At 38.3% G+C, this 27,291-nt stretch overlaps 1 protein-coding gene and 1 non-coding gene across 6 annotated transcripts in view; one reads left to right on the forward strand and one right to left on the reverse strand.

Annotated features, from left to right (window-relative positions):
* Positions 1-27,291, reverse strand: part of POLA1 (DNA polymerase alpha 1, catalytic subunit) — a 288,927-nt gene that overhangs the window by 120,048 nt on the left and 141,588 nt on the right. Inside the window, exon 36 of one of the 5 annotated variants that reach the window (XM_057718417.1) lies at positions 24,441-24,552. The exons of the other annotated variants lie outside the window; for them this stretch is intronic. Coding sequence (XP_057574400.1) covers positions 24,463-24,552 — 90 coding nt within the window. The 3' untranslated portion in view covers positions 24,441-24,462. Of the gene's footprint in view, positions 1-24,440; positions 24,553-27,291 lie in introns of those variants that run through there. 5 annotated transcript variants of the gene reach the window in all.
* TRNAQ-UUG (transfer RNA glutamine (anticodon UUG)) lies at positions 7,059-7,131 on the forward strand. Its single transcript has one exon. It is a non-coding gene; the product is annotated as a tRNA-Gln (tRNA).

Below are 27,291 nucleotides of genomic sequence, written 5' to 3' on the forward strand. Positions count from 1 at the left end.
ATTCTTTTTGTCTATGCTAGTTTTTTGGTTGATTTCATTAGGTTTTCAGGGTCTGCAATAATCTGTAAATAATAATTTACCTTTTCCCCTTCCAATTTTTATACACTATTTCATTTCCTTCTCTAATTACAATAGCTAATTCTTTGAAAACTTGGTATTTGTCAACATTTTCATCGGGTTGCCTCTAGTATCAGATTTCCCAAGAACTGAGGGCTGTGGACCTCAAAACTAAGTCATCAAAGGATCTCTACAACTGGAAAAAATTATATTAAAATCACTACAGACTTTTGGCTCATTAGGCCTAAAATCAACTTTGGGGCTGAGTTTAATTTAAACACTTTAAATGTTGACTAAATACTAAAATGGTTCCTTTTATGTTTGGGGAATTAGTCCTCTTAAAAGCTCCCTTCTCTAACACAGTCTTCTTAACCAATCACTTCTCCTGTCTCTGCCTCTAAGGGGGGAAAAAAGTGAACTTGGGGAGATCTCAACTTTGAGGGTCTCAGTCTCCTCTTTCATAAAGAAGGGTACTGTATCAGGCTAGACGGTTTTAAGGTCTGTTCTAGCAAGAGACTCCTCTAATTCTGTGACAATTTTAAAAAACAAAGATGAGGTTCCCCATAAGTCTTCATGACTCATCCATAACTGAGGTTAGGAAAATACATCCATATTCCTATCACAGAAAGTATTTCCTCTTAACTAAATCTCACTACCATTATTAAGTTAGGATTTCATGTGGTTATTGTTTTCTTGCGACTGCTACAGGCTGAGCAGTAAACCTCAGTGAATATGTGGAGTAGTGGGTCTCAAAGCGGTCCCTGGACCAGCAGCAAAAGCACCACCTGGGAACATGTTACAGAAGCAAATTTTCAGGCCACACCCTAGACCTAGAATCAGACATTCTGGGGGTGGCATCTAGCAATCTGTGTTTTAGTAAGTCCTGAACGGTTTGGCTGTGATAAGTGGGCATGTATTTATAAAAATAAGGCTTAGTAAGTATAAATCGTGAGGCTAAATGGCATACTCTATCAAGTTGTAAAACATAAAGAATCCAGGCTGAGGTAGAGTGCTAGCATGATGGAAGAAAGGGGGAAGAAAATCTATCTATCTATCTACCTATCAATCTATAAAAAATCAGCTGCTAATCCTGATATTTGCCCATTATGCTACCCCTCTCAAAGCCCAAAATACTCTATGCCCTTCTGAATAATCAGATTACTAAGGATTTGAATATATATATTCCCAGGGCCTACAATTTCTAAATAGAAAGAAGCATAGGACAGAACCTGTGAAGAAAATATCGTCCACCTTAGCAGATGTTTTCATGTGTTACAGACACAGGTTCAAAGAAAACTTCTTTAGATTCAGCTCCCCAGCTCTCCTGACCTTGCTCTCAATCTTCTAATGAGCCCCTGAATCTATTTTCATGTCTCACCCATCTGCAGCAAGCCTGACATGCCTCACACCGATGCTGAGGTGATCTTAGGCAGGCCTGTTCATGCACTACTCCACTGCCCTGCTTCTGATTCCATTCTGGAGCTTAGGAGATACTGTTGGGAAAAGAGTCTCTTCAGCTCTTCATCTGATGTTTCATATAATAAAACTAATGAATTTGACTTTGCTGCATAAGTACAGTCACTGAGTGTTCCTCCAGGAAAGCAGGAAATGGGGCTGGAGTAGGCCATTAATTAACTAAAACCAGAGAAACCTCTACGTAATCAACTCTCCTTCCCTGGGAACATGCTCAGAAGGCCTTGTATATTAGAAGCCAGCAGAGAGATTGACATTTCCACATGCGGGACTCCACAGTATCACTAAGGAAGGAAAAGCTTTTGCAACAGAATGGGTTTTTGTAAATTTTGTGGAGGAGCGAAGCTCTGAGACACTTTACTAACTGGCCACAAACCTAACACACAGTTACCGATAACACACACAAAAAAACCCTCCACCGTCAAGGTGGTCAAATACCTGAGGCATTTTCCTTGCCAATATGAAAGGAGGAAGATTCTCCACTCTACTGCTACATTTACCACATCACAGGAACATCAATGATCACAGAAGGATATGGGTACAGGTACCTGGAATGGGGATACAGCTGTTCACATGTCTGGTAAACTGATTCCCTAAGCAGAAAGGATTTATCCTTCATCCAGCCCAGCATCCATCCTGGCTGCCTGCACCAGGAACACCATGACCAAAATAGTCTTTGGGGTGACTTTTAAAGAGAAAACACCACCACCCCACCCCACCCCACCCCAAGAGAGGTGAATTTGTTACACACTTGTATGAATTAAATCTAATATCAAATAATTAAAACAAACACTTCTTACGGGCAAACAACATGCTGGACCTGTGTGTAAAACATCATATCAATCGTACCTCTGGGGGAATGGATATTTTCATCTGGGAGACCTGGAGTGCAAGAGAGTGAGCATGGCTCTACGTGCTGGAGGCCCAAACATGCCAACATAAAAGATTAAGGGTATTTTGAGGATGGAGGAAAGAAGGGAAGAGGAAGAAGAAAGGGAGACACAAGGGCATCCGTAGGTCAGTCCCTCAGCCCCCAAGGGCTGGGATTCTATCTTTCAGCTTAGAACCCCTATGGCCTGAAGTAATGTGTCACATTGCAGGAGCTGAAGAAATGTTCTTTCAATTTTAAATGGACGCAATTAAACTTTATGATATCAAAAGCAATTTGGATGGGTGAACACTCTAGCTTCCCTCAGGCTAGGCTGCTGGTCAGAATCCAAAAGCCCCTCCTTTGCAGGAGGCTGATAAAGAAGCCCTGTGGCAAAACAGCAAGAGCCAACTCAAAGCTCTCCCTTCACCTCACTGCAGGCCCCTTTCACCTGGGGAGCCTTTGGGTGTGCACCACTTGGATACCGCAATTAACACCTACACTGCCTCTTCCATGGGATGATACTATAAGCATCATGTGTGACCAATGTCTTAAAACTGCCTGAAAACTATAGACATGTGAACAAATGTAATTCCCATGTACATGAATTCAGGTCTTCTTTCCTGACAATATACAGCACAGTATTGTGGGCTTTTCTTCTTGAAGGCATATTTAAAATATTACATCAGAATGCTGCGAAACCATTGCCGTATGATCGATTACTTAGGGATCCATTTTACCTGGAAAATGGAAAACAGCGCATCTTCTCTATGTCCTTTTCACAACAGACAACTCAGTGATGATTATGTTAATTAAATCCGAATAGATAACCTAAAGGGATATTTTCTTGGTTGATGAAAGATAAATATCAAGTGAAATTATATTTTTTGAAAGATTATGCTTGAAGTTAAAAAAAAATCCCAATAACGTAAATGGGAAAAGAATTTGAAAAAGAACAGATACATGTGTATGTATAACTGAATCACTCTCCTGTATACCTGAAACTAACACAACATTATTAATCAGCTATACTCTAATATAAAATAAAAATTTTTTAAAAAATCCCATCATCCACTTTCTTGTGTGTCACCACTTTTCTGCTGGAAATCAGTTTTCAGAGAATTCCAAGTCACTGTGAATCTCAACTCCTCTCAAGGTTTCTCAAAATGTACAACTGTGGGAAGTAATGCCACGTCTCAAGTTGTTTATCCCTGGAAGATTTTCAGTTCCATTGTACAATGAGCACTTTATGAAATATTTGAGAAGTATGTAAGCCCTGTCTGAAAGCTCCAAAACAATCCAGAACATCATCTATGCTGACTGAGGAATGAAAATACTAGAATACAACTTTCCACTAAACCACCAAAATGTCTCTCCCTGTTTGCCCAAGAAGAGAAGCCCAGCATTATTTAACCTTTTCCCTAACATGGACAACATTAAAAAACACTTCACTTATGAATTTAACAGATTGAAAGTAAGCTTGAACTGGAAATGCCACAGAGAACTGTCATTATGTTCATAATTCAACTTTGTGTTATTCAATACAACCTAAGGGGCAGCTTCTGTAGAGCACAAAATATGAACTACACATTTCTGAAAGGTCATGGGAACACTAGGAGACAAGAATAAAGTGAATTAGTGAAAATGACTTCTAATGTAAAAATCTGCACTGAATTCAAAGTAAATACAGTTTCTTACACAAAACGTACCATCGATCTCTCAGAAACGGTGAGCTGTAACATTAAAATAACTTGCTAAATATTTCATCTAACAGTTCGGATGTTTCCCTCCACGAGGCATATAAAACGTTTTCCTTTCCCTCTGTGTGTACAATTTGTTGTTTGCCTTAAAAAAGTAATTTCTTGAGAATGCGTTTTCCTTAAGAAACCCAGTGACTCAACAGCTAAAAAAGTGGAATCTATGAGAGCTTGACATTAAACTTTATTTTCATTACCATTAAAATATAGTTTTTCAAGGTCACTATACGTGTTAATGTAAATTAGTTCTTTAAAAAAGTATGCATGAATTTTTTTGGATGAAATAAAACCTCATACTTTGTAAAGGTTTCATGTATTAAAAAAATACAGAAAGTCATTTCAAGTAGAAAACTAGCTTACATTCTTTCTAAAGAACAAACACACATTAAATTAAAACCTCAAGGCCAAGGAGACACAAAGGAAAGACAAAGTTCTTATAATGGTGTATGGGAGCCAGGAAGCCATGGTACAAACAAGACTAGAATTTTCTAAGTAACTCTAGGTCAAAAGTATACTCATTCGAAAGCTTAAAACTTCATGAAATAAATAAAAACAAAGAGTGTAACACTATAATTCATAGAAAACTGGAGGATGTCCTGTGCATATTTTAAAAAACCCATTAATTGGAAAAGGGAAAAAAGTGAGTCATTTTATTGGCAAACCTAAAATTTTCAATAAAAAAAAATATGAGATATATGACAGACCTGACTAAAAATTAGAAATCTCAAAATGATTATATCACTTACACAAATTTCAAGGAACAAAATCAGTTTATTGAGATATTAACAATATATAAAACAAGTATAAAAATTTTAATTAAGAGCTCAAAATATTGTTTATTTCAGCTTCATATTCAAACACAGCTCATAATCTATATTCCTATTTTAAATCAAATGGAAAAATTATTTTGTCATTAAAGCAGTACATTTGGGTATATTGAGTCTATTTTAAAATAATTTAAGAAATAAGAAGTATAAAGATAAAAATCTTAATATGCAGTTTGGTAAAGTTCAAGTCAGTCTTTGAACAACACGTTTATCTATCCAGTAAAGCTTGTGTTAATGCGATGTAAGAGTTTGGCAAATTCAACTTTAATGGAGCATAAAAGTGCTTTTGCTTGAAAGTGAGATCATTTTTAAAAATTCAAAGCATGATCACTTTTTCTTTTTTCGAAGGAACAATCTGATACAAGCAGCAAAGCTTAAATAAACTAGAAACATTTCAAATGATCCATAAAGGATTAATAAGCACTGCAGGAAGTCCTATAGGCTCAGCGCATACATTTTCCATCTCTTCCCCCCATGAGGGGCATGATATGAAATTCTAAACAGAAGTGAAGTTTCAAAGTCCCTGAATGTTAAAGGGCTCTCATGTTGAGGTTAGAGGTCACAACTTAGGGCTCTCTAATTTGAAATGGATCAAAATTATGATGGTGTTAGGACAAGAATCACTCATTTGGACATTCAATTAAAAAGGTCTTGCTGAGGGTAATAGTGATCAGAAGCAAAACTAAGGCAAAAGGAGTAGTGGTAAGCTACAGGCCACTAATACAACAAGAACAAAATGACAGCTATTATTTTGGCAGAGATAATCTATGCTGAAACACAAAACACACACGCACACAATTTCTTTCAATACAATTTTCTTGTCTTCCCACTGACTTCTGTGATTACCACAGAAAGCAGGGTTCTAAACACATTTCTCAATTGAATCCTCAATCAATAATAGTAAAAAAATTCAGATGAAAGATATGGGAAAATGCATTATGGCATTAGTAACTGTTTGCAAAATAGGCTGAACTTATCAATATGCACAGAAGTTAAGAAACCTCAGATACCTGAAACAGATCATATTTTTGTCACCCTAAAGCTCAATCACATTTGCCTATGTCTATCAAATCAAAATTTTTTATTCTTAGGTTTGGCAATCTTCCTTCCTAATCCTTATAACTACTTATTCTTCAAGAATAAATATATCTCAGAAAAAAAATTCCTCACTTTAAATAAAAATATAAACAGCTACCCCAAAGTTACAAAGGTCTGTTTCCTATGAAAGATAAAATGCCAAATTTTCCTTATCTGTAACGACAATTACAACTTGGCACAGAGTCCTAAATTAAAGTCAGTAAGACCATGGCTTTTTAGTAAGCATCCAGGTTTACTGCTGGAGTAAACACTCACGGTGAGGCGAAAACCGTCCTTAGTTTTTATACAAACTTTAGAATGTGCATATTTTTCAACCTCCAGTGTTTTAATAGTTCCTTGACAGAAACATAAATTATTCATGCCACTACAATGAGATTTACTTTCTTAAAATGAAATGCAAAATAGTAAATGAGAGGCATGACATTTAACAATACCAATGAAGGTTGCCACCAACAAAAGGAAAGCTTAAAAACAGACAAACAAACAAAAAAAGAATTTGTCTCAAGTAACAGTCTTGTGTGGGAGTACAACTGCCAATCCTTTCATGTATCAGCCATCTCTCAGGGTACAGAGGGCCCTTACTAAGGCTTTGGCTATTTTATTTCCAATTCACATGACCATTAGCAATTGAAGCAATAAGACTTCCATAGTGATAAATTCAATCATTTACTGAACACCTATTTTGTTCTTTGAATTTTCTAGTAACTTGATAGAGAAGGATACAAATTGTCACTCTTATCTTTTTGAAAAGAATATGTGGACTCTGAATCAGAGGCCCAAGTTTAAATCCCAGCTCTACAATGTATTATCCTTCTAACTCTGGCCAAGGGTCTGATTACAAGATTCAGCCTCCTTATCTGTAAAAGCAGAAAAAAAAAATCACCTACCTTCACATGGTTGCTACCAGAATTAAACAATACCACATATGTAAAAAATGCTTAGCAAAGTGTTAGCTCAAAAAATACTAGTCTTGGGACTTCTCTGGCAGTCCAGTGGTTAGGACTCAGCACTTTGACTGCTGTGGGCCCAGGTTTAATCCCTGGTCAGGGAACCAAGATCCTGCAAGCCATGGCGTGCCCCCCCCCCCCCCCCAAAAAAAAACAAACAAAACAACAGCAATAACAAAACTAATCTTCTTTCTCCCACTCTCTAGAAATCTAAAAGCTTATAGAAAACAAAATTATTTGCCAAATGAAACAATGTAACTACAATAGACTATATAAAAGAAACTACAGAAGAAGAGTTATGCATTCAAAGTTCTCTAGGAACACAGAGGAGAAAAAACCTTCCACAGGCATAATGCAATGGAACGCTTCCTGGAACTGAGATGGGTTTGGGTCATGAAGGTTGAGAAGAATTTAAACAGATAGAGACGGCATACGGGTAAGAACAATCCAGGCAGTTGTGAGAAAATAAGAAGGCTTGTCCAGAGGAATGGGGATTTGATGGTGTCATTGGATAGGAGGGGTCTGTGGAGAAAGAAGGTTGGATTATATAAAGTCTCAAATGCCAGAATACAGAATTTGGCTCTGATTCTACAGAGATTTAATTAAACCACTCCAGCACCCATGAGTGTGTATAAATTGTGCCTGTAATATTCTAGAGTTGACTATAAAAGAGGATAGGATGCTACCTACAGAGCTAAAGTCAAAAAACAGTCCAAATCCCTTTGGCTCACAGACAATATAATCTAACCCACAAAGGGCACCCATGATTAAACAACAGAGGTCCTGAAAAATAAAAATGACAGCTAAAATTGTTGCAGAAATGAAACTGAGTCATCAATTACAGAGCTTAAAGAAATTTAAGCGAGATAAAAAAGTGATATTTACAAGTACTAAATCTTTTTAAAAAAAAGCACAAAGGAAGGGGGCCGTATTCATCTGATGTTCAACACGAGTGTGGAGCGGGCAGTAAGGCCTAGAACAGAGGGAAGAACGTTTAGATTAGCCATGGGAAAAAATTTGTGAATGTACAGCTTGTGAGGATGAGAAGACAGCCCAGCAAGAGACTGCAGCAGTTCTGTTTCGGTAACAGTACCATTAATGCAAAATATTCAAAAGATTTTCAAAGCACAGTGGCAGAAAGATAGACTTCTCAAGATGCAGTGTTTTCGCCTGGGTGACCTGCAGACGACATGTTCGTTCTACAATTTATGACTTTTGGATTAAAGCTGGGGGGGGGGGTTGTCCTTCCAGACAGGGAGAGCCCTTAATGATAGCACTGCTACAAAACTGCACAGTGATCAAGAGTTACTGAACTAAGAAAAACCTCAGCAAGTACTCCCTCAATTATTTCGGCCCTTGGACATTTCGATGGGAAACTACTCATTGATATTATTCTTTTTCCAACATTCATTTTATAGAATATCAAGACAGAGTCAAATGTTGACTTACTATGGTAAATAGAGGGGGGGAAAAGCCTGCTTTGATTTCCTTCCCTTTATTACCACCTTGGTTTTGTGTTTTAGAATGTCGATTGTGTTTGAAAAGAGGGTGGAGGATGGCAGGGCATGCTCATCCCTTCGATGAAGACAAAAGACAGCAGCTATTTCATTCTGCTGTGGGAGTCCCGTCCCCCCCAACCCTGTTGAATTCTCTCACCATCATATTAAACTGTGGTTTTCAACAGGGTCCTGAAAATGTATTATATTTTACTCATTATTCTAAAAGAATTAGAAGGCAATTATAGGGAAAGGATAAAAATAGGGCAAGATGTTTTTGTGTTTTTAGACCAGCCAAAATTTTCAGAGTTTAAAATGACTAGAAAGGCAAACTGTTAGGTATTCAGAAGGAAAATGTGAATGTTTTCCCAAAGGCATTATTAACAATTAATAATCATTACACTGGTGCCTTGTTTACCTGACCTTGTGTAAATTCAGCAGCCTGGTAATTAGACCCATATTTTGCACATTTGTATATTTCCATGCATAGATTTGACTCATTCATTCATCCATTAAAATTTGCTTGACAGACGTAGATGAATAATCAAGCTACAATTTGTATTTACTGGATTATAGAAAATTGCCCAAACTGTTAAGTTCAAGGAAAGCGCATTCTTGTCTCTCTCTTGTGACTGATGTAAAAGCAATTACACATCAGAGGATTGCCCCAAAGCTCTCAGAAGTGGCACTGCTTTTTCAATCTGGGGTTTTTAACAGTTATCTTTTTTTGTGAACATAAAGACTTCTTAAAGATTAACAGAAGAAAGAAAATATTCTTGTGCAAGTAAGTTTATTACCATTTAGCTCACTACACTGTAATTTTACATTAAAAAGTGATGTTCTGATCAACCTTCTATATCCAAAATAAACAACAATGCACCCTTATTCTGCAAAGACTGTATAGGCAGTGGCAGTTCTGAAGAGGAGAAATAAGACAACTTTTAGGGGGATAGGTTTATGACAAACACTCCTCCCTCATTGCCCACAGAAAACAAACATCAACAACAAAACCTGATCAAACCTCTTGATAACTAGCAATCAAGGAGAAACAAAGGAACTCTAAGATTTCATTATTAATGTATTTTCATGCAAAGAAGCAGCACATATCTTAGTGCTAACTGTTCCCTAAATTCTGATGTTCAGTACTAGCCAAACATGCTGTCATGTGGAACTGTATTTTACACTACGGTATTTATTTTGCTTTTGCAGTCACTAACCGAACCATCGCTAATACACGTTTTCTGGTCCAAGGTACAGTACCTCTTTTACACAGCTGAAGATACAACAATTTTGCTGTCTTAAATCCATCTCTTCAAACTGCTTATTTTGATTGTCTACTTTAGAAGAAAAGGAGTGATTCTTGACTTTTAAAAAAATGTGTGTGTGTACATAACCAGCATTATGAGATTTTTAAAAAACTTAGATCATAAACCTAATTTTATAAAAATATACATAAAGATGCAACTATACATTTTATATAATCTTTACGACATTTAGCTCCACAAATGAAAAAGCTTATAAACTGTTTTCACAAACATTATATTAATGTTTCTGCAGCTCCAAATTTGGCTTGAAGCAGATTTTCTGGATTAGCAACAAAGAGACATCCTAAGTGCTTTACTTATAAATTTAACAAAGAAAAGGGTTCCCCAAACTTCTGAAACATATATCTGATTTTTTTTTTACCATTACCAAAACCTAGTTTGTTTCTTCCTAACAGTCCATCTTTCCTTTCTATAAAACAAATGTCTTGATTGATATCAGACACTAACTTCTGTGGTGATGGCCTGAAATCACCTAAAAGATCACCAAAGAACCAAGTAAAGCATTAGTTTAGAAAATGAGTTGTTTATACAATCCACATGTTTATCAACAGAGAAAGGGGAACTTAGATGCTTCTAGTGCGTGTGATTTCACATAAAACTGAATCTCTGCTGAGTCCATGGCATTGTAATAGGCATTTCAGGGGTCTTGTGTCAAGAAGACAGGGTCCTGGCAGTTTAATATGATAAAACAACTTTGATTTTAAAGCCAAACACAAAAGCTATTTTCCTGACTCTCAGCTTCAACAGAAACAACAAGGGGGTGTCCAGAAGATTTTGAAGGGGGTGGGGTGGGATGGGGTATTGCTGCCCCAGGAGTCTTACACTGCTCAGACAGAGCTGCTATCCAGTGTGTGCCTTGGGTAATTCTCTTTTCTGTCTGGTTTATTATCTGTTCAGTTGTCTTTTGCAAGGTTCCAAGTGTTGCAACTTGCACTGCACTCTACCTGTTTAAGGAAAGGGGGGGAGGGGAGGGAACTTCCCTGGTGGTCCAGTAGCTAAGACTCCACGCTCCCAATGCAGGGGGCCCAGGTTCGATCCCTGGTCAGGGAACTAGATCCCACATGCATGCTGCAACTAAGAGTTCACATGCTGCAACTAAACAGCCATAAATAAATAAATAAATATTTTTAAGGGGGGGGGTGAGGAGAGTAGCAAAAAAAAAGTACAGCTGTTCTATCAACTGCTAGCAATGGTCTGACAAAAAATGTCATCTAAACTCGTGTCCATTCCCTTGCTCTAGATTATTCCTGGTTTCTTTCACTACCAACTTCAGAATGGAAATGAGATACCACGTTACTATTGTCCAAAAACATTTAATTCTGTATCACAAATTCAAATTATTGTTAAACTTGGATATGATAAGCTTTTCTGAGGTCCCCTACAGAAATCTAGATCTCACATTCTATTATCAGCCACTTTCCTACCTATTCTAATTTTCCCTAATGTGTCACCAGCACCACTGAGCATAAGATGACCAATAAATAGACCAACGCTCCAACAGGAGGCAAAAGCCAACTGGGCCCCATTACTCTTCCACAAGAGTGCATTTGTGTGTGCCAGGGGTAGGGAACAGCACACAAAAACAGACAAATACACACGCACACACATGGCGCTAACGGCTTCTCAAAGCTGTATGTCTTGGTATTTAGCTATGTTGCTAACAGGAAAAAGCTATGACTGCCCAGTGTTAAGAGAGCTTAACGCCAATAGGAGTTTCAAAATCAGCCCTGCCACTAAGAAGCCAGTTTCCTGTTCATGGTCTGTAGGACAGGAAAAGTGCTATTAGATAAAAGATCAAAACCATATCTTTGTAAGAAACACACACACACAACTTCTTGAGATTCCTATGGTGACTGAAATTTAAATTGTGAGAGAGATTAAAGCTGACATTCCAGGAAATACTGTCCACTGAGTGTGGAGTCATTAATAATAAAAAAAATAGGAATTAATTGGCTATTCCATTAAACACAAAATGCTGGTTAAACACAGCCTTTCTGAAGGTTCCAAAAATCACTCCCTTGCTCAAATAAGTCCTGTGTCTGCCATGTCCCTGGAGCTCTGCTCTGCTCTGCTCTGGGGACATGAAACAAAATAAGGCACTCAACAGTGCAGCTTGCATTCACCAGGAGCTTGCCATCTGTGCAAGAGAGAGCTGCTTGCCAATAGGTGCCATTCCACGTTGTGTTCAGGGGTTATAGACACACAGGAGAGAGGACATTCTGCCTGGAAAGTTGAGGGAGGAAAGCATTCCAGAGGCTGTGCCACTGAAGGCATAAGAAGAATTTTGCAAGCTGGGGCAGTGTGAGTGGGGGCAGAGGGTTCCAGGCAGAGGAGATGGCAAGAGTGAAGGCAGGGAGGGAAAAAATCATGTGGGAATTTTGAGGAATACCGAGTCCTCCCGGGCAGCGGGCAGATAACCATGGAGAAGAAGGTGGCAAGACTAGCCTGGGGACTAATGCCACGGTAAGGAATTTGAATTTCAATCTGTAAAAAATGAGAATCCACTGAAGGTTTTTAAAATGCAAGGTAACATCATTAACCCTATTTTGGGAAGGTAATCCTGTGAATAATGTGGAGAATGGATTGATAAGGAACTAGACCAAGACACAAAGATCAATTAGAAAGCTAAGATGACCAAGAAGTGAAATAAAGCAGTGGGAATGGAGGAAAAGGCAATGTGACAGTAAGAGAAATACAAACAGCATGACATCCAACATGGGCAACTCGAGGCTTCTGTCATCCTGGGTTAGGACATGCTGGAGGGTATTGCTCAATGGACCTCACAAGATTACTGTGAAGAACACATTAGGAAAAGTTGTGAAAATGCTTTGAAAATTGTAATGCACTGTGTAATATACAATGTATATTACCATAATGGAATCCTTTCCTTTTGGAATCACTAGTCTCTTTCTTTAAGGCACATTCAATACTTTTGGTAGGTGAGGTCAGGATAAAACGGTGTTTAGGGAGGAAGGTGGAGAGCCCTACAGACAGGCAGCTAAGTAAACCAGTTTCCAAGATTTTCAAAGTTCCCACAGGGAGCCTGAAAAAGCCCAAAACATTTCAAAAGACGGACAGTCTACTTTCATTCGAATTGCTGCATACTGAAGGAGTTGCAGAATCCCATTCCTATTATCTGATTCCTGTGAGGAACACTGGGAAATGCAGCCTAGGGACTGTCCCCTTTTTGACTGTAATTTTATTTTTTAAAATAAAAATTGTATATATTTAAGGTGTTCAACATGATGATTTGATATACATAAGTGAAATGATTACGACAGTCAAGCTAGTTAACATTATCTTCTCCTCACATAGTTACTACTACTACTTCTTTTTTGTTTTGTGATGAGAGCACCCAAAATCTACTCTCTCAGCAAATTTCCAGTCTTCAATATGATATTATTAACTACAGCTATCATGCTGTACATTAGATCTCTAGACTTATTTATCCTATGTAACTGCAACTTTGTACCCTCTGACCAACATCTCCTCTGGCCATGTTGATTTTAGGACCCTGCTCATGGAGTGCTAGGCCTAGGCAATACTATGCACTTTCTACAGAAGGGAGGGTGAAGCTACTCAAAAAGAGACTATGGTGAATCATAGTCAAGATTGAGACAGCGGTGACAAGACTGCAGATCTTAGAACCACTTTAAAATGTTGTAAAGATCATAATTCCTGGCATATGAAGGATCAGATGATGTCATGAAATCATTATAAAGGAGGTCTCCTAGAAGAGATACAGGGAAGGTGACATTTCTATACACAAATACTCCTCAGCCTAGGTTTATACAATCATATCCACACCAGAGAGTAGACAAGGTTGAGCAATGCTAATTATCTGCCATTTGTCAAATGTCAGTGATACACATGAAAACTTAACAAGGAAGATAAATTTTCACAAAAAATGTGGAAATATTAAAGATGCTATGGGCTTTTTACTTTCATACAATTAATTTTGGTCACATTAGAATTCATTTTGTTTTAGAAATTTAATTCCCTTCTCATTTTTAAGTAAATATTTAACTTGATACATGTGTGAAAGCATATATATCTTTTATTCTCGTAACTTCATATATACAACTATATGAATATATCGAAATCATATATATAACAATAATCATATAGTTCATATATAGAAATCACATTTAAAATACCTTGTGGTCCTTATACATCACAGTAGATGTATAACACGTATTTTTTTTAAAAAATTTAGTAATCACAGGGGAATTTTTAAAAACACTAGGGCCCCTGCTTACCCTCAGAAATTCTAACCTAACGTTCCAGGGTGGGTTGAGCCAACATATACTCTTTTTAAAACCCACCCAAGGTGATTGTAATGTGCAGCCAAGGTTGAGATCCACTGTCTGCTTGATACAGAGAGAGGCATATAATAAAAAAGAAATGCTGTGGTGAAAAAAAAATTTTAACGCAGCATTCTTAGAATGTTCTATCTGTCTTAAAATGTTCCTTTGGTTTTCAGTATGAAATGTTAGAAACTTAAAATGGCTAGGGCACAAAAAGGAACAAAATTGGGTCATTTGTAGAAATGTGGATAGTACCCAGAGACTGTCATACAGAGTGAAGTCAGTCAGAAAGAGAAAAACAAATATCGTATGTTAACGCATATATATGAATCTAGAAAAATGCTACAGATGAACCTGTTTGCAAGGCAAAAATAGAGACACTGATGTAGAGAACAAACGTATGGACACCAAGAGCGGAAAGCGGGGGGTAGGGAGTGGGATGAATTGGGAGACTGGGACTGACATATATATACTAATATGTATATAATAGATAACTAATGAGAATCTGTTGTACAGCACAGGGAGCTCCACTTTGCTGTACAGTGGAAACTAACACAACATTGTAAAACAAATATACCTCAATTAAAACAAAAAAAAGAAAGGAAGAAAGGAAGGAAGGAAGGAAGGAAGGAAGGAAGGAAGGAAGGAAGGAAGGAAGGAAAGAAAGAAAGAAAGAAAGAAAGAAAGAAAGAAAGAAAGAAAGAAAGAAAGAAAGAAAGAAAGAGAAAGAGAAAGAAAGAAAAAGAAAGAAAGAAAGAAAAAGAAAGAAAGAAAGAAAAGAAAAGAAAAAAGAAAAAGAAGGAAAAAAAAGGCTGAGGCAACATCAAGATTTCTAGGATGCAAGTATTTACTTCTCAAATAGGACTTGAGTCTATACTATCCTCATTTACTGGTAAAGACTATACTATAATGCACTGTTTTACTTTTCCTTTCTTTTTTAAGCAGCTTCATTATTTTTTTTGTCTTTTTTTAAATTTTATTTATTTATTATTTTTTTAGGGGTACACCAAGTTCAATCAACTGTTTTTATATATGTAATGAGGTGGATAGAACTACAGTCTGTCATACAGAGTGAAGTAAGTCAGAAAGAGAAAGACAAATATTGTATGCTAACTCACATATACGGAATCTAAAAATGGTACTGATGAACTCAGTGACAAGAACAAGGAAGCAGCTTCATTATTTTGATAAAAAAAAAACCAATTCATCTCTATTAAGCAATGTTCAAATAGAGAAAAGCAATATGGAAAAAATAAAATTCACCTTAACTTTTCAGCACTCAGATATGGTTTTTGACCTATGGTAAATATGCTTCTAGAAATTTAAGCATACACACATATAAAAATTTTACCTAAGTGACACTACACTACAGAAGCTCGTGTTTTTAAAAAACTCAACACTATTATGTGGCCAAATATTTGGGTCAATAAACACAGATTTATAAAATAAATATTAAAGGCTGCATATTAACTATATTTATGTAGGTTATTTTTAATGTTTCATGGGTCCTCAGCATTCTTTTGAGAATCAACTGATTTACCTGTAATTCTCTGAACTATAGAAATGTTGAAAAGAATTTCTATAGCTGTAATTCTATATATACTAGGGAGTAGAATTGGAAACCAAAATTAAAAAAAAATTTTTCCCAAAATGAACTTCTTTAGTTATAAATCTAAAAAAACACACATGGGGCTTCCTAGGTGGCGCAGTGGTTAAGAATCTGCCTGCCAATGCAGGGGACACGGGTTCGATCCCTGCTCCAGGAAGATCCCACATGCTGCGGGGCAACTAGGCCCATGAGCCACAACTATTGAGCCCATGTGCTGCAACTACTGAAGCCCACGCACCTAGAGCCCATGCTCCGCAACAAGAGAAGCCATGCCAATGAGGAGCCCGCGCACCACAACGAAGAGTAGCCCCCACTCACCGCAACTAGAGAAAGCCCGCGCACAGCAAAAAAGACCCAACACAGCCAATAAAATAAATAAGTAAATTAATTTAAACAAAAACCAAAAAACAAAACCCAACACATATAGGACTTGTGTGCTGAAAACTACAAAATGCTAAAGGAAAAAAAAAAAAAAACAACAAAAAGAAGACCTAAATAAATGAAGAGACATACCACGTTCACAGATCAGAAGACTCAACATGATAAAGATGTCAATTGTTCTCAAAGTAACACAATTTCAACAAAAAGTCCAGCAACATTTTTTTTGTCGATAAAGACAAGCTGACTCAAATTGATATGGAAAAGCAAAAGAACTAGAATAGCTAAGACGTTTTAAAAAATATACAGTGGAGGAATCACTCTACATTAGATTTACTATATAAAGCTACAGTAATCAAGACTGTAGTGTTGGCAAAGGGATAAACACAGAGATCAATGAAAGAGAACAGAGGTCTAGAAACAGACCCACACAAGTATGCTCAAATGGCTTTTGACAAGGGTACAGAAGCAATTCAAAGGTGCAAGAACAGTCTTTTCAGTAAGTGGTGTTAGGACAACTGGATTTACATAGACTCTCCCCCCACAAAAATAAACCTTGTCCCAAGCCTCATATCTTATACAAAAATTAACTCAAAACACTGTAAAGCAATTATACTCCAATAAGCATCTGAAAAAACATTAACTCAAGATGGTTCATAGATCTAGACGTAAAATTTGAATTCTTAGACATGAGACCAAGAGCATGCGCTATAAAAAAATTTTTTTCAAGTTTGTTCCGTGAAACACACCATTAAGAGAATGAAAGTACAATCTACAGAATGGGAGAAAATATTTGCAAATCACATATCCAACAAAGGACCTGTATCTAGAATATATAAAGAACTCAAAACTCAACAGTAAGAAAATAATCCAAATTTTAAAATGGGGAAAAATTTGGACGCTTCACCAAACATGATATAAGGATGGCAAATATAAATACACTAACCATCAGGGAAATTCAAATTAAAACCATGATGAGATACTACCCACGCCTATTAGAATGCCTAAAATAAAAAATACCAACAATAAATACCAAGAGCTGATGAGGATGCTCAGAAACCGGAACTCTTATATGTTGCTAACGGTAATGAAAAATGGTGCTGTTACTCTGAAAAATAGCGTGGCAATGTCTTTAAAAGGGTAAAATATACTTAACATATAAGCCAGCAATTCTACTCCTGGGTGTTTAACTTATAAGAATGAAAAGGTATGCTCACACAAAACCCTATACATGAGTGTTTATATAAGCTGAATTCATAATTGCTAAAAACTGGCCACTTTCCAATGGGTAACTGGATCAAACAGATACATCCATACACTGGAATAATATTTAGTAATAAAAGGAACAAACTACATGAAAGAAGACAGTCCCAAAGGCTGTGTACTGGATGATTCCATTTCTATGACATTCTTCAAAAGACAGTACTATAGTGATGAGATCAGATCCATCACAGTTCCATCCATAGGAGACAGAGTTAATGGTGGGAAGGAACGTGTGATTATAAAGGGATAGCAAGGGCTTCCCTGGTGGCGCAGTGGTTAAGAATCCGCCTGCCAACGCAGAGGACACGGGTTCGAGCCCTACACAGGGAAGATCCAACATGCCAAGGAGCAACTAAGCCCGTGTGCCACAACTACTGAGCCTGCGCTCTAGAGCCCGCGAGCCACAACTACTGAGCCCACCTGCAGCAACTACTGAAGCCCATGTGCCTAGAGCCCGTGCTCCACAACAAGAGAAGCCACAGCAATGAGAAACCCACACATCACAACAAAGAGTAGCCCCTGCTCTCTGCAACTAGAGAAAGCCCACATGCAGCAATGAAGACCCAACTCAGCCAATAAATAAATAAATTTGTTTATTTATTTAAAAAAAATAAAGGGATAGCAAGAGGAGAGAATTGGGGGGGGGGGCAATAAAACTATTTTGTATCCTAAATGTGGTGGTCGTTATATAAATCTATACATGTGCCAAAATTTGTAAAACAACAAACTGCTATATACATGGGTAGACTAAAATGGATGCACATTCAAATATAGGAAAGTTAAGTCTTCCTTTTAAGGGGCTCAATATTTAGGTTATTTCTAGAAAGCTGGAGTAGGAGATATAATTACTTGAGTGCTGGACCCGCTGCTCATGCTGCTGGGGTTCTGTCTTCACAACCCATTGAACAAAAGTAATGAGTTGAAGATATGACTTAGTTTTCTTTCTCAAATTCTCAGAGCTAAAATTTCTCTTGTTATGAAGTTCTGAAGGATATGTTAGAATTTCTCTTCAGTATTGTTTGTGGGGGGAGTTGTCCTTAGAATTTCATTTTATATTCACAGATCAAGTACCTTCCCACTCCCAGCTAAGCAAAAAGACACATACATTACAAACTTTCACTCTGCACATCTCTGGGAATGGCAGCATATTCACGATGGAGGTGGGGGGGGGGGGTCCCAGATGGAAGATAATGCCATGGATGGAAAATACGACACTTTGTAAGCATAAGTGGTACGACTTAGCATATGATATATGAGGTTAGCCATTTGAATGAACTTATTTTAAAAGTGCAACTCAAAGAAGTAGCAAAAGATAACTGTAGAAAGGGGCTGTGGGTGAAGGATGTGTTTTGTATCTTGATTGGGGTAACAGTACCATGACTATTTTGCATTTGTCAACACACAGAACTGTACATGAGAGAGTAAATTGTACTGTATATAAATTTCAAAATGTTATCAACACCATCCCCTGTAAAAGTAATACACACTCATTGTCAAATATTTTGAAAACATAATGTTATGTACCCTATATCTATCAAGATACTGGATGTTAATGTACCAGAGTACAAAAGGCTTATTGATATGGTTTCAGGTTCCACACTGGAAATAACCTTTAAGAAACTACCATACTACACGGTTTAGTGTAGTGACAAAAAAGAATACCCACTATTAACGGAAAAGGCTATTAAAATATTCCTATCTTTTCCAACTACATACCTGTGTGAAGCCAAATTTTCTTCATATACTTCCACCAAAACAACACAACAACATATCACAATAGATTGGATGCAGAAGCAGACATGAGAATCCAGCTCTTTGAAGCCAGACATCAAAGAGATTTGCAAAAATTTAAAACAGTACCACTGTTCTTACTAAATTATTTTGCTTTGTAAGATAGTTACTTTTCATTAAAAATTTGTGTCACATAATAAGCTTATTGTTGCTTATAAACAGGTTAATACTTTGTAAATGTCTCAGGTTTAATTTACAATTTAGAGAATATGAATATATATAATCCACATAAGCAAAAACTCTTCGCCATTCTCAGTAATTTAAGAGTGTGCAGGATCCCACAGAATGAAAGTTTGAGAATCACTGTGCTATAACACTGCATACACTCATCAGCATGAGAAGCCGTTATGCTGTGAAAATTTAAGCAGGTCTTTCTTGACACTAGACTCTCCTTTGGTCTTTCTTTGCTCATCAGTTCCTGAAAGGAGTGCCTCTTGAACATCAGTAGATGAAAAACTGCAGTTGAAAGAAATTATCCTCAAAGATCACCTGTGACTTTATCCACATGGTTTCTAAATCTTTAATATACATATAGACATAAATCCTGGGCAGTTTGGGATTTTTTTCCTGACATGATTCTTAAACATCCTTTGCTGGTGGATGGAGACTGAAGGCCAGCTACACAAGGCTCCTGAGAGCCGGGCTAACAAATCATCTAGGTTTCCAGCAACACCAAGCGCTTCTCCAACAGCCAAGGAACCTGAGCACCTGTGGAACCTGAATGAGGCTGGGGATCTTTCAGGAAACAAGCTGGATAATGTACTTCACAAAACTCTAACAGAAGAGTTATCATATGCTGGAACAGTAGAAACCAAAAATATTTTTGAGGGAGCACCAAGGGTCAAATGAGTTTTGAACCAGGATACAACGTTATACACTGCTTTTCAAAACTCAGCTAAGACCAACACATCGTAGGTGTTAGTATGAGCATATGACAAAGCCATTCCTGAGGTACACAAAGTCCAAAACAAAACAACACCTGCCAATTAGAAAATACTGACACTCTAATTTTTATTAGTAGTAGTAGTATTCTTTGGAATCCAGGCTTTGAGTATTTTTCTATGGTACCATGGAAAGGCAGCTGAACTAAGTCCCTCTTGAACAGAAATACAGTTATTCCATTTAACACAAAACTAAGCTAGACAGAACAATCTGGAAATTCATATCTGTAACTACCTGCAAAGAACCGATTTCCACATGTGAACCATAATGTATACTTTCTAGACAAGCCAAATATGAGAGCCATGCACTGCCTGAGGCGCTCTCCTCCCCTCTCACTTACATGTGCAGCAGAGAACGGAGAGCTCCGTTTTGTTGCTTGAAGTCAAGAAGGTCAACAGTGTGAGAATCTCACTTTTGAAAGGTTAAATGAAATCTGTTCTGGTTCAGTATCCTACTCTACCACAAGACAGTAGCTCTAGATGACTCGAGTTAGACCTGAAGTTGAATTTTTCCTAAAGACCCAAGGTTAGAGAAATTGAACTGAAAAAGGAATTCTACTCGTCTGGTACAAGCAGTTTTCTGTTTTTACCCACTTGTTTTCAGATATTTGACAACTCCTATGGCATTTCCTGGGCATTTCAAAAAACCTCCAATTTTCCCTTCAGAGGAGGCGAACCATACCAGAAGCCGCCAAAACTCCAGGCATTGCTTTAGTGGCTGCACTGGTCCTTGGCTGGGCGGCTGTAATCAGCTTTCTGGACTCATGTCCCCATCGGCCCTGTGGCCTGGCCTAGCTCGTGAGGCTCACACCCAGGGTTCTGGCAGCATCCTACCATCCTCCTGAAAGAGGGACTGCAGCGAGGATGGCGCCTAACTTGTTATTCATCAACAGCTGTCTTACCGTATGTGATGAGCAGGATTCTGGATTAGGGTCCTCAAGGATGGTCACGGTCCTGATGCTGCTATTTGTGACGCAGGAAAGTCACTTGATAGTACCAGCCTCTCAGAGTAGCATGACTCGTTCAATAACATTTTACTGAGCAACGACCAGGTTAGGCACAACACTGGGTCCTGGGGCTTGGAGGACCTAAAGCCTCGTGTCCCTTCCTTGCTTTTAGCCACTTCCTCAAGCTGCCCTTATCAGTGTCCCTTCCTAAGGCTGACTTTGGGACCTTGTTCACCAACACTGAAAAGGAAACTCCCACGCTGGCAAAGCACAGGGAGGGCCAGGAGGAAGGACAGGGCTGCGTGGTATTGTTCTGAGGCGGGGCTTGGGGCGGGGGGTGCCCAAGCAGCGAGACTACGGAAGCTTCCAGGTGGATGCCTTGGAAAGACCTGGCAGGGACTTCCCTGGTGGCATAGTGGTTAAGAATCTGCCTGCCAATGCAGGGGACACAGGCTCGAGCCCTGGTCCGGGAAGATCCCACATGCTGTGAAGCAACTAAGCCCGAGCACCACGACTACCAAGCCTGCACTCTAGAGCCCGCAAGCCACAACTACTGAGCCCATGTGCCACAACACTGAAGCTGGTGCACCTCAAGCCTGTGCTCCACAACAAGAGAAGCTACCACAATGAGAGGCACACGCACCCCAACGAAGAGGAGCCCCCGCTCACCGCAACTAGAGAAAGCCTGCGCACAGCAACAAAAACCCAACACAGCCATAAATTAATTAATTTTAGAAAAAGAAAAAGAAAAAAAAAAAAGAAAGAAAGAAAGATGGGGCAGCGAGGCCCCGACCCAGGGCTGAATCTCAGGGCGGGTGAGGGCTGAGCACACGAAGGAACACAGCCAAGCTACATCATCCGCTGTTACCTGAGAATAGAGTAACGTGCGTTAAGAGTGAGAGCTCTTGAGGCACTAGCACTAGAAATGCATTATCCCATATAAGTCCTTCTTATGACCTGATGCGCCAGGTACTAACACTATTGTTGTCTCATAGGCTATGAAATGGTGGCTTCCAGAAGTTACCCAACCGCTGGGCGACTAGACAAGAACGCTGACCTCGTGTTCGAGTACAAAACCTCACAGTCCATCGCGAGGCTAGCAGGTGCGGCTCTGAAAGCTGATATAAGCAAGCGCTAAGCTTTCCGAACAGGAGGAAAGAACAGGCAACGGCCGTGGCTATGACAGCCTCCACCTCTGATCAAAGGCTCTGAATGGAAAATATGCACATGCAGGGAATGACGTGGACGATAGAGGCTATGGGCCGAACTCAGACTTTGCAGAAAGATCTGAGGTCAGTGTTCCCTGTGGTCAGGGCACCTGAGAATTTGGTGTGAGTTCCCTGCTAGTTCCTCAAGATCATGCTCTAGTTCTGCGCCTCCCCAAATAGGGTCCGTGCCATGAGGTTAATATTAAACAAAATAAAAGATAAAGAGATATTGTGATAAATATAGAGTACAAGGAAATGTTGGTTATTCTATGAAAGTTAAAAGTCAGGTGGCATATAAGGCTGTACCTGATCCAATGTGCTTACTGGAACTCCTTTATAACAACTAATATTCATACCATGTTACACTGTGTAGAATACGTAACTGGCATGTTTTAGGGGAGCAGGTTTGATCTGTTATTCCCTTAAATTTGTGCAATAATAAATTTACTTATAATGAGATTCTACTTCTTAGTTTTCCTGTGAGAACACACCATGGTGTCGCAGCAAAATGTTATACCTGACTCAAAATCAGCTTGCTTGATATTCATACTTAAGAAAAAACAGCCATTCACTAATAAAAACCCACCAATCCTCCATCAATGGACCGTATTAGAATACCACATTTAAAAAACGCAATTGGTGTCCGTGGTGTTCATTGATGCTAAGCTTCCCAATCAAATGGTGTGGAGCAAAAAAGAAATACTAATTCTTTTGTTTTGTCTTAATGAGATTTAAGATGAGTTCTATGGATTCCTAAAACAACGATCCTTCTTTAAGCACCGTTGGGCAGCATGGATTGCACTGCCTGGGATGCTGAATGGGTGGGATGGATATGTATTGCTTCTTTGCATGCCTTTTGCACCACTTATAATTATGCTGTTAAGAGTCTTTACAAAAAAGACACCCAATTTATTCTTTTTAAATGTTCTAAATATAAATGCAGAGGCAAGGAAATAAACAATAATTCCACTGGTGCTTAGAGTTTAAACTATTTGAACTAATGCACCTGTGAGACTACTGCATATTGTAACCTACAACCTAAAAACTATCAGCCCACATCACCACAGGTAAGAAATGAGAAATTTTGAGGGTTATTGAACACCAAACATTCGCAGCGGAACAGGAGAGAGTTACTGAACATCATTGCATGGCTCTAAAACCCTCAGATCCACCTGCACAATACAGCTGTCATGATGCACTGCTACACTTGAAAAGCAGAAGGCAATGGTAATAAGAGTGGTCCTGTTAGTAAATTACACGGGTGGGGATGGGGGTGGTGATGTGGTGGGGGGCTGCTTCATCTCTAATTATCGGATTTATTTACTAATTGAGCTCTGTGTATTCCTAAAGAAACGGTCCTCCTTCAAGCACTATTGGACACCATGGATTCTGTTGCCTGTGATGCTGAGTGGGTGTGTATTTTGGTAGAGCAAATATTTTAACCAATATTTCATCCTGACCTTCCTGCACTTTTTAACAAAAGGCAGCTCCGATTCAACTTCTGGCTTAACAACATTATGTTTGGTGGTTGTTATTAATTTTGTTTTCGAGGGATGCATATCCATTCCAAAACTAACGAGCATTTTTTTTTCAAAAGTGAAAAAACAAAAGTAACATGGATTCTTCATATCCCACAAAACATCCCACTCCACTTCCGGGATGTGTGCTGTCTTCTAGAGGGACTCACAGCATCGTTGGTCAAACGCTCCCTTCTCTACTAGGTGCTCACACACGTGAACATAAGAAAGTCTCTGCATCATGAGGCAAGTGACACTGGGCATTATTTTTGAAATTCCTCATAAAAGTGGGTCCAAAAGGGATTTTTTAAAGTGACTTATACCACAATTAATATACTAAGAAGAAAATGGGAAAAATACAGGGAGGGAGCAGGAGCAGGAGAGGAAGAATGGTTAGGCATCCACTCTCTGCCACCTTGTGTAGTAAGAGTGAGACTCTCATATCAGGACAACAAGAGTACGTTTCTACACAATGTGACTTCGCATCATGATGAAAATATTTCTGGTCAATGCCTCTCTGCCTGATACTTGGTTTGGGAAGAAAAATTAAGGCTATGAACTTGGAGATGGGCATATATTGAAATCAACAGTAATCAGTGACATAAAATAGAGAAGCCAGGGTAACAAAGGGCTTTATTAATGCCTTCATGACCTTAAAATACTGTGGAGTCTCCTGTTGGCCTGAGAATCTCATGAACCACTAATAAACCTTCTGCCAGTATGACAGCACTGCGAAAAAGAATCTAAAGAAAAAACAAGAAAGTATATTACTAAACATTAAAATGCATACACTACTGAGAGCAAAGGGCTGGAGCACAGAACACAGATGAGACACTTAAGAAAGCATAGGTCCTGTCCTCAGAAAGCTTTTGTCTGGAAAATTTTGAGACTGTAAAACCAATAGTAAATTTCTAAGGAATTCAACCACCTATTTCTGGTCATAACAACTAATCAATGTTATCATATGCATAGCACTGACTAGCTGTTCACTGTTAATTTTTCTAGATGGAGGGCCAGCAGTACCTCTGTTTAAAAAATCGTGGTGAAGTGCCCTAAGTAACACTCCTTTACAAGTGGCTGGAAACACTACAAGGCTGGTCAGGAATACATTTTGCCCCACTGGAACACTCTAAAACTTGCATAAGCCATCAATGGGAATTGAGGAGCATATTTTAGTTGACTATCCACCATTAGAAACGAATGGCTCTTTAAGTATTAAAATGAGGGTTTAATGTACATTATAACTAATAGTACTTGAGATGAAAGTAAATGACCCACTACCCCCCTCCCAGGTACCAAGAGGGGTCAGATTTCCCATTTATCAGCAAGTCTTCAGGGTAGGCAGCATCTCAATCTCAGACTCTCCTCTGCGGCTGCTTCATGGACGGCTGAGGGGAACACTTCAAAAATGAACCAGCTAAACAAACTTCCCAGCAGCACTTGACAGAGCTACACCTATTCTTCCCATTTCCAAAGCAGTGGAGAATTAATTACCAGTTCTATGGATCTATTGTAAGTATAATAGACTAAAGAGCTATCACAGACACATTTATTGTAAAAGCACAATCCCAAGAGTGTCTAGTGGAGGGCCAAAACGATTAACACAAATGCTTTGTCAGATCAAAGATAAAACCTGCACCGCCCAATTGAGGAATGAATTAGAACAGTGGGTTATCTTTCAAATTAACCAGGGCAGTTAGTGAGGAAAATTTCATGAAAGTGTAATTCTTAGCCTTTGTGAATCCACACAGCAGGCATTCTGCCAGCTGACAAGATGATGAAATTTTCATGCTTAAAAAAAGCCCTCTTCATTTCCCAATTTAGATTAGCTAGTGTTTCTTTCCCCTTTTGTGTGTGTGTGTGTCTATTTGTTCTTCTGAAGCAGAATTTAAGGGGAGGGGGATCACATATCAATTTTTCACTGTAAAATTGAGTCTTTCAAAAACATCCTTAAAAGCTTAGAGATATAGTCTTTAAACTGGCTTTTTATGATTTTCAAAAAAAACCAGCTCAATTTTAACTTTGTACAGAAGAACCAATTAGGACCAGGGCATGAAATCAACTTGGAATTACAGCTTTCTGTGCTGCCTCAAAGTCTTCCAATGCTTCATCAGATCTCGAGATAAAGCATTAGGGTTGTTTTCTGCCTAAAGAAATTAATATATTACTTAAAATATCCTTGATTGGTGTTTCTTGTATTTCTATGTATACAGAAATTTAGATGTTCTAGAAAACAAGAATCCAAAGGATACAATCATTGCTATATGGTGAGAGAAAAAAGCATTTCCCCTTTAATAGGAGCCAATATTAAAACACTATATGATATAGACTGTCAGATATAAAATTTTTAATGTTTGTTGCATCACATTTACTCAGTCAGCACTATTGAATTCATGACAGAAAATAACAGAATACGTGGTATATTTTTTGAAGAGTGATTAAGAAGTATACTTTGCTACCCTAAACTTCGGCTGCCCCTTTGTTCTTGACCACCAGATTTCTCAGTGATCTAGAACTACGTTCCTTGGCAGGTTACAGTGTTTGGTCAAGTACCTTACTCCTCCACTGTCTTACTAAAGCTCCTTCCTTATGGAGATCCCTCCTTTCTCAATGTAGGTTGCTCTTCCCCTGCAGTGATTTTAAAACTAAAATGAAAAAAACATGGAGACTCTTGCTCTCAGACTACCACCAACTTTCATGTCCAGTGGGGAGTATTTTTTAACTTGCAAAACAGGAGGAAACACTTGTGGTCATTAGCTTCAAAGGACAGTCACTTAATCTCAGTACTTACTACCAACATCCTTATCTCCAGTACACTTGGTGTATTACTCTCCAGGTGGATTACCACCATTATGGTATATCACACTGAACTAACTGTAATCAGTATCACTTGAGGCACAATAACAAAAGAAACTCAACACCATATCCCTCTACTGGCAAAGTTCATTTAAGTCTGGGGTCAGGAAGAAAGAGAACACTCTACCAATAAAGTATAACTTGGAGATGCATGAGCTTTCTTTATGAAAGCTCTGATGTTGAGAATATCTGAAACATTTGTTCATCATGGGGTCATGAAAAGAATGAATAATGGATTTCTTTCTCTCCCAGACAATCACATACGCCTAAGGTCAGAAAATAGAGAAACAGCTTCCTAATTTTGAGGACAATCATATCAATCTTCAACTGCAAGAATGACATTTGGGTATTTTAATTAGAAATCCCTTAGGGAAGTCAATCAAGTGGGCAGTTAATTACAGGAAAACTGTAACCTGCTTTCAGTGAGATGGTTGGTAGACCAGACAATTAAAACAAATGCTATAGAAACCTTGGGTTAAATGTCTGGATGTCTAAAACTAGGTTATTTAGCTTGAAAAATACTTATATCACCATTACCACCACAACACACACACACACACACACAAACACACACAATTAGAAATCAATCTTTCAGTTAGGGCATGTTTCTATCTATTCAGAAGATC

Source organism: Hippopotamus amphibius, chromosome X (genome assembly GCF_030028045.1).
Source record: "Hippopotamus amphibius kiboko isolate mHipAmp2 chromosome X, mHipAmp2.hap2, whole genome shotgun sequence".
NCBI lineage: Eukaryota > Metazoa > Chordata > Mammalia > Artiodactyla > Hippopotamidae > Hippopotamus > Hippopotamus amphibius.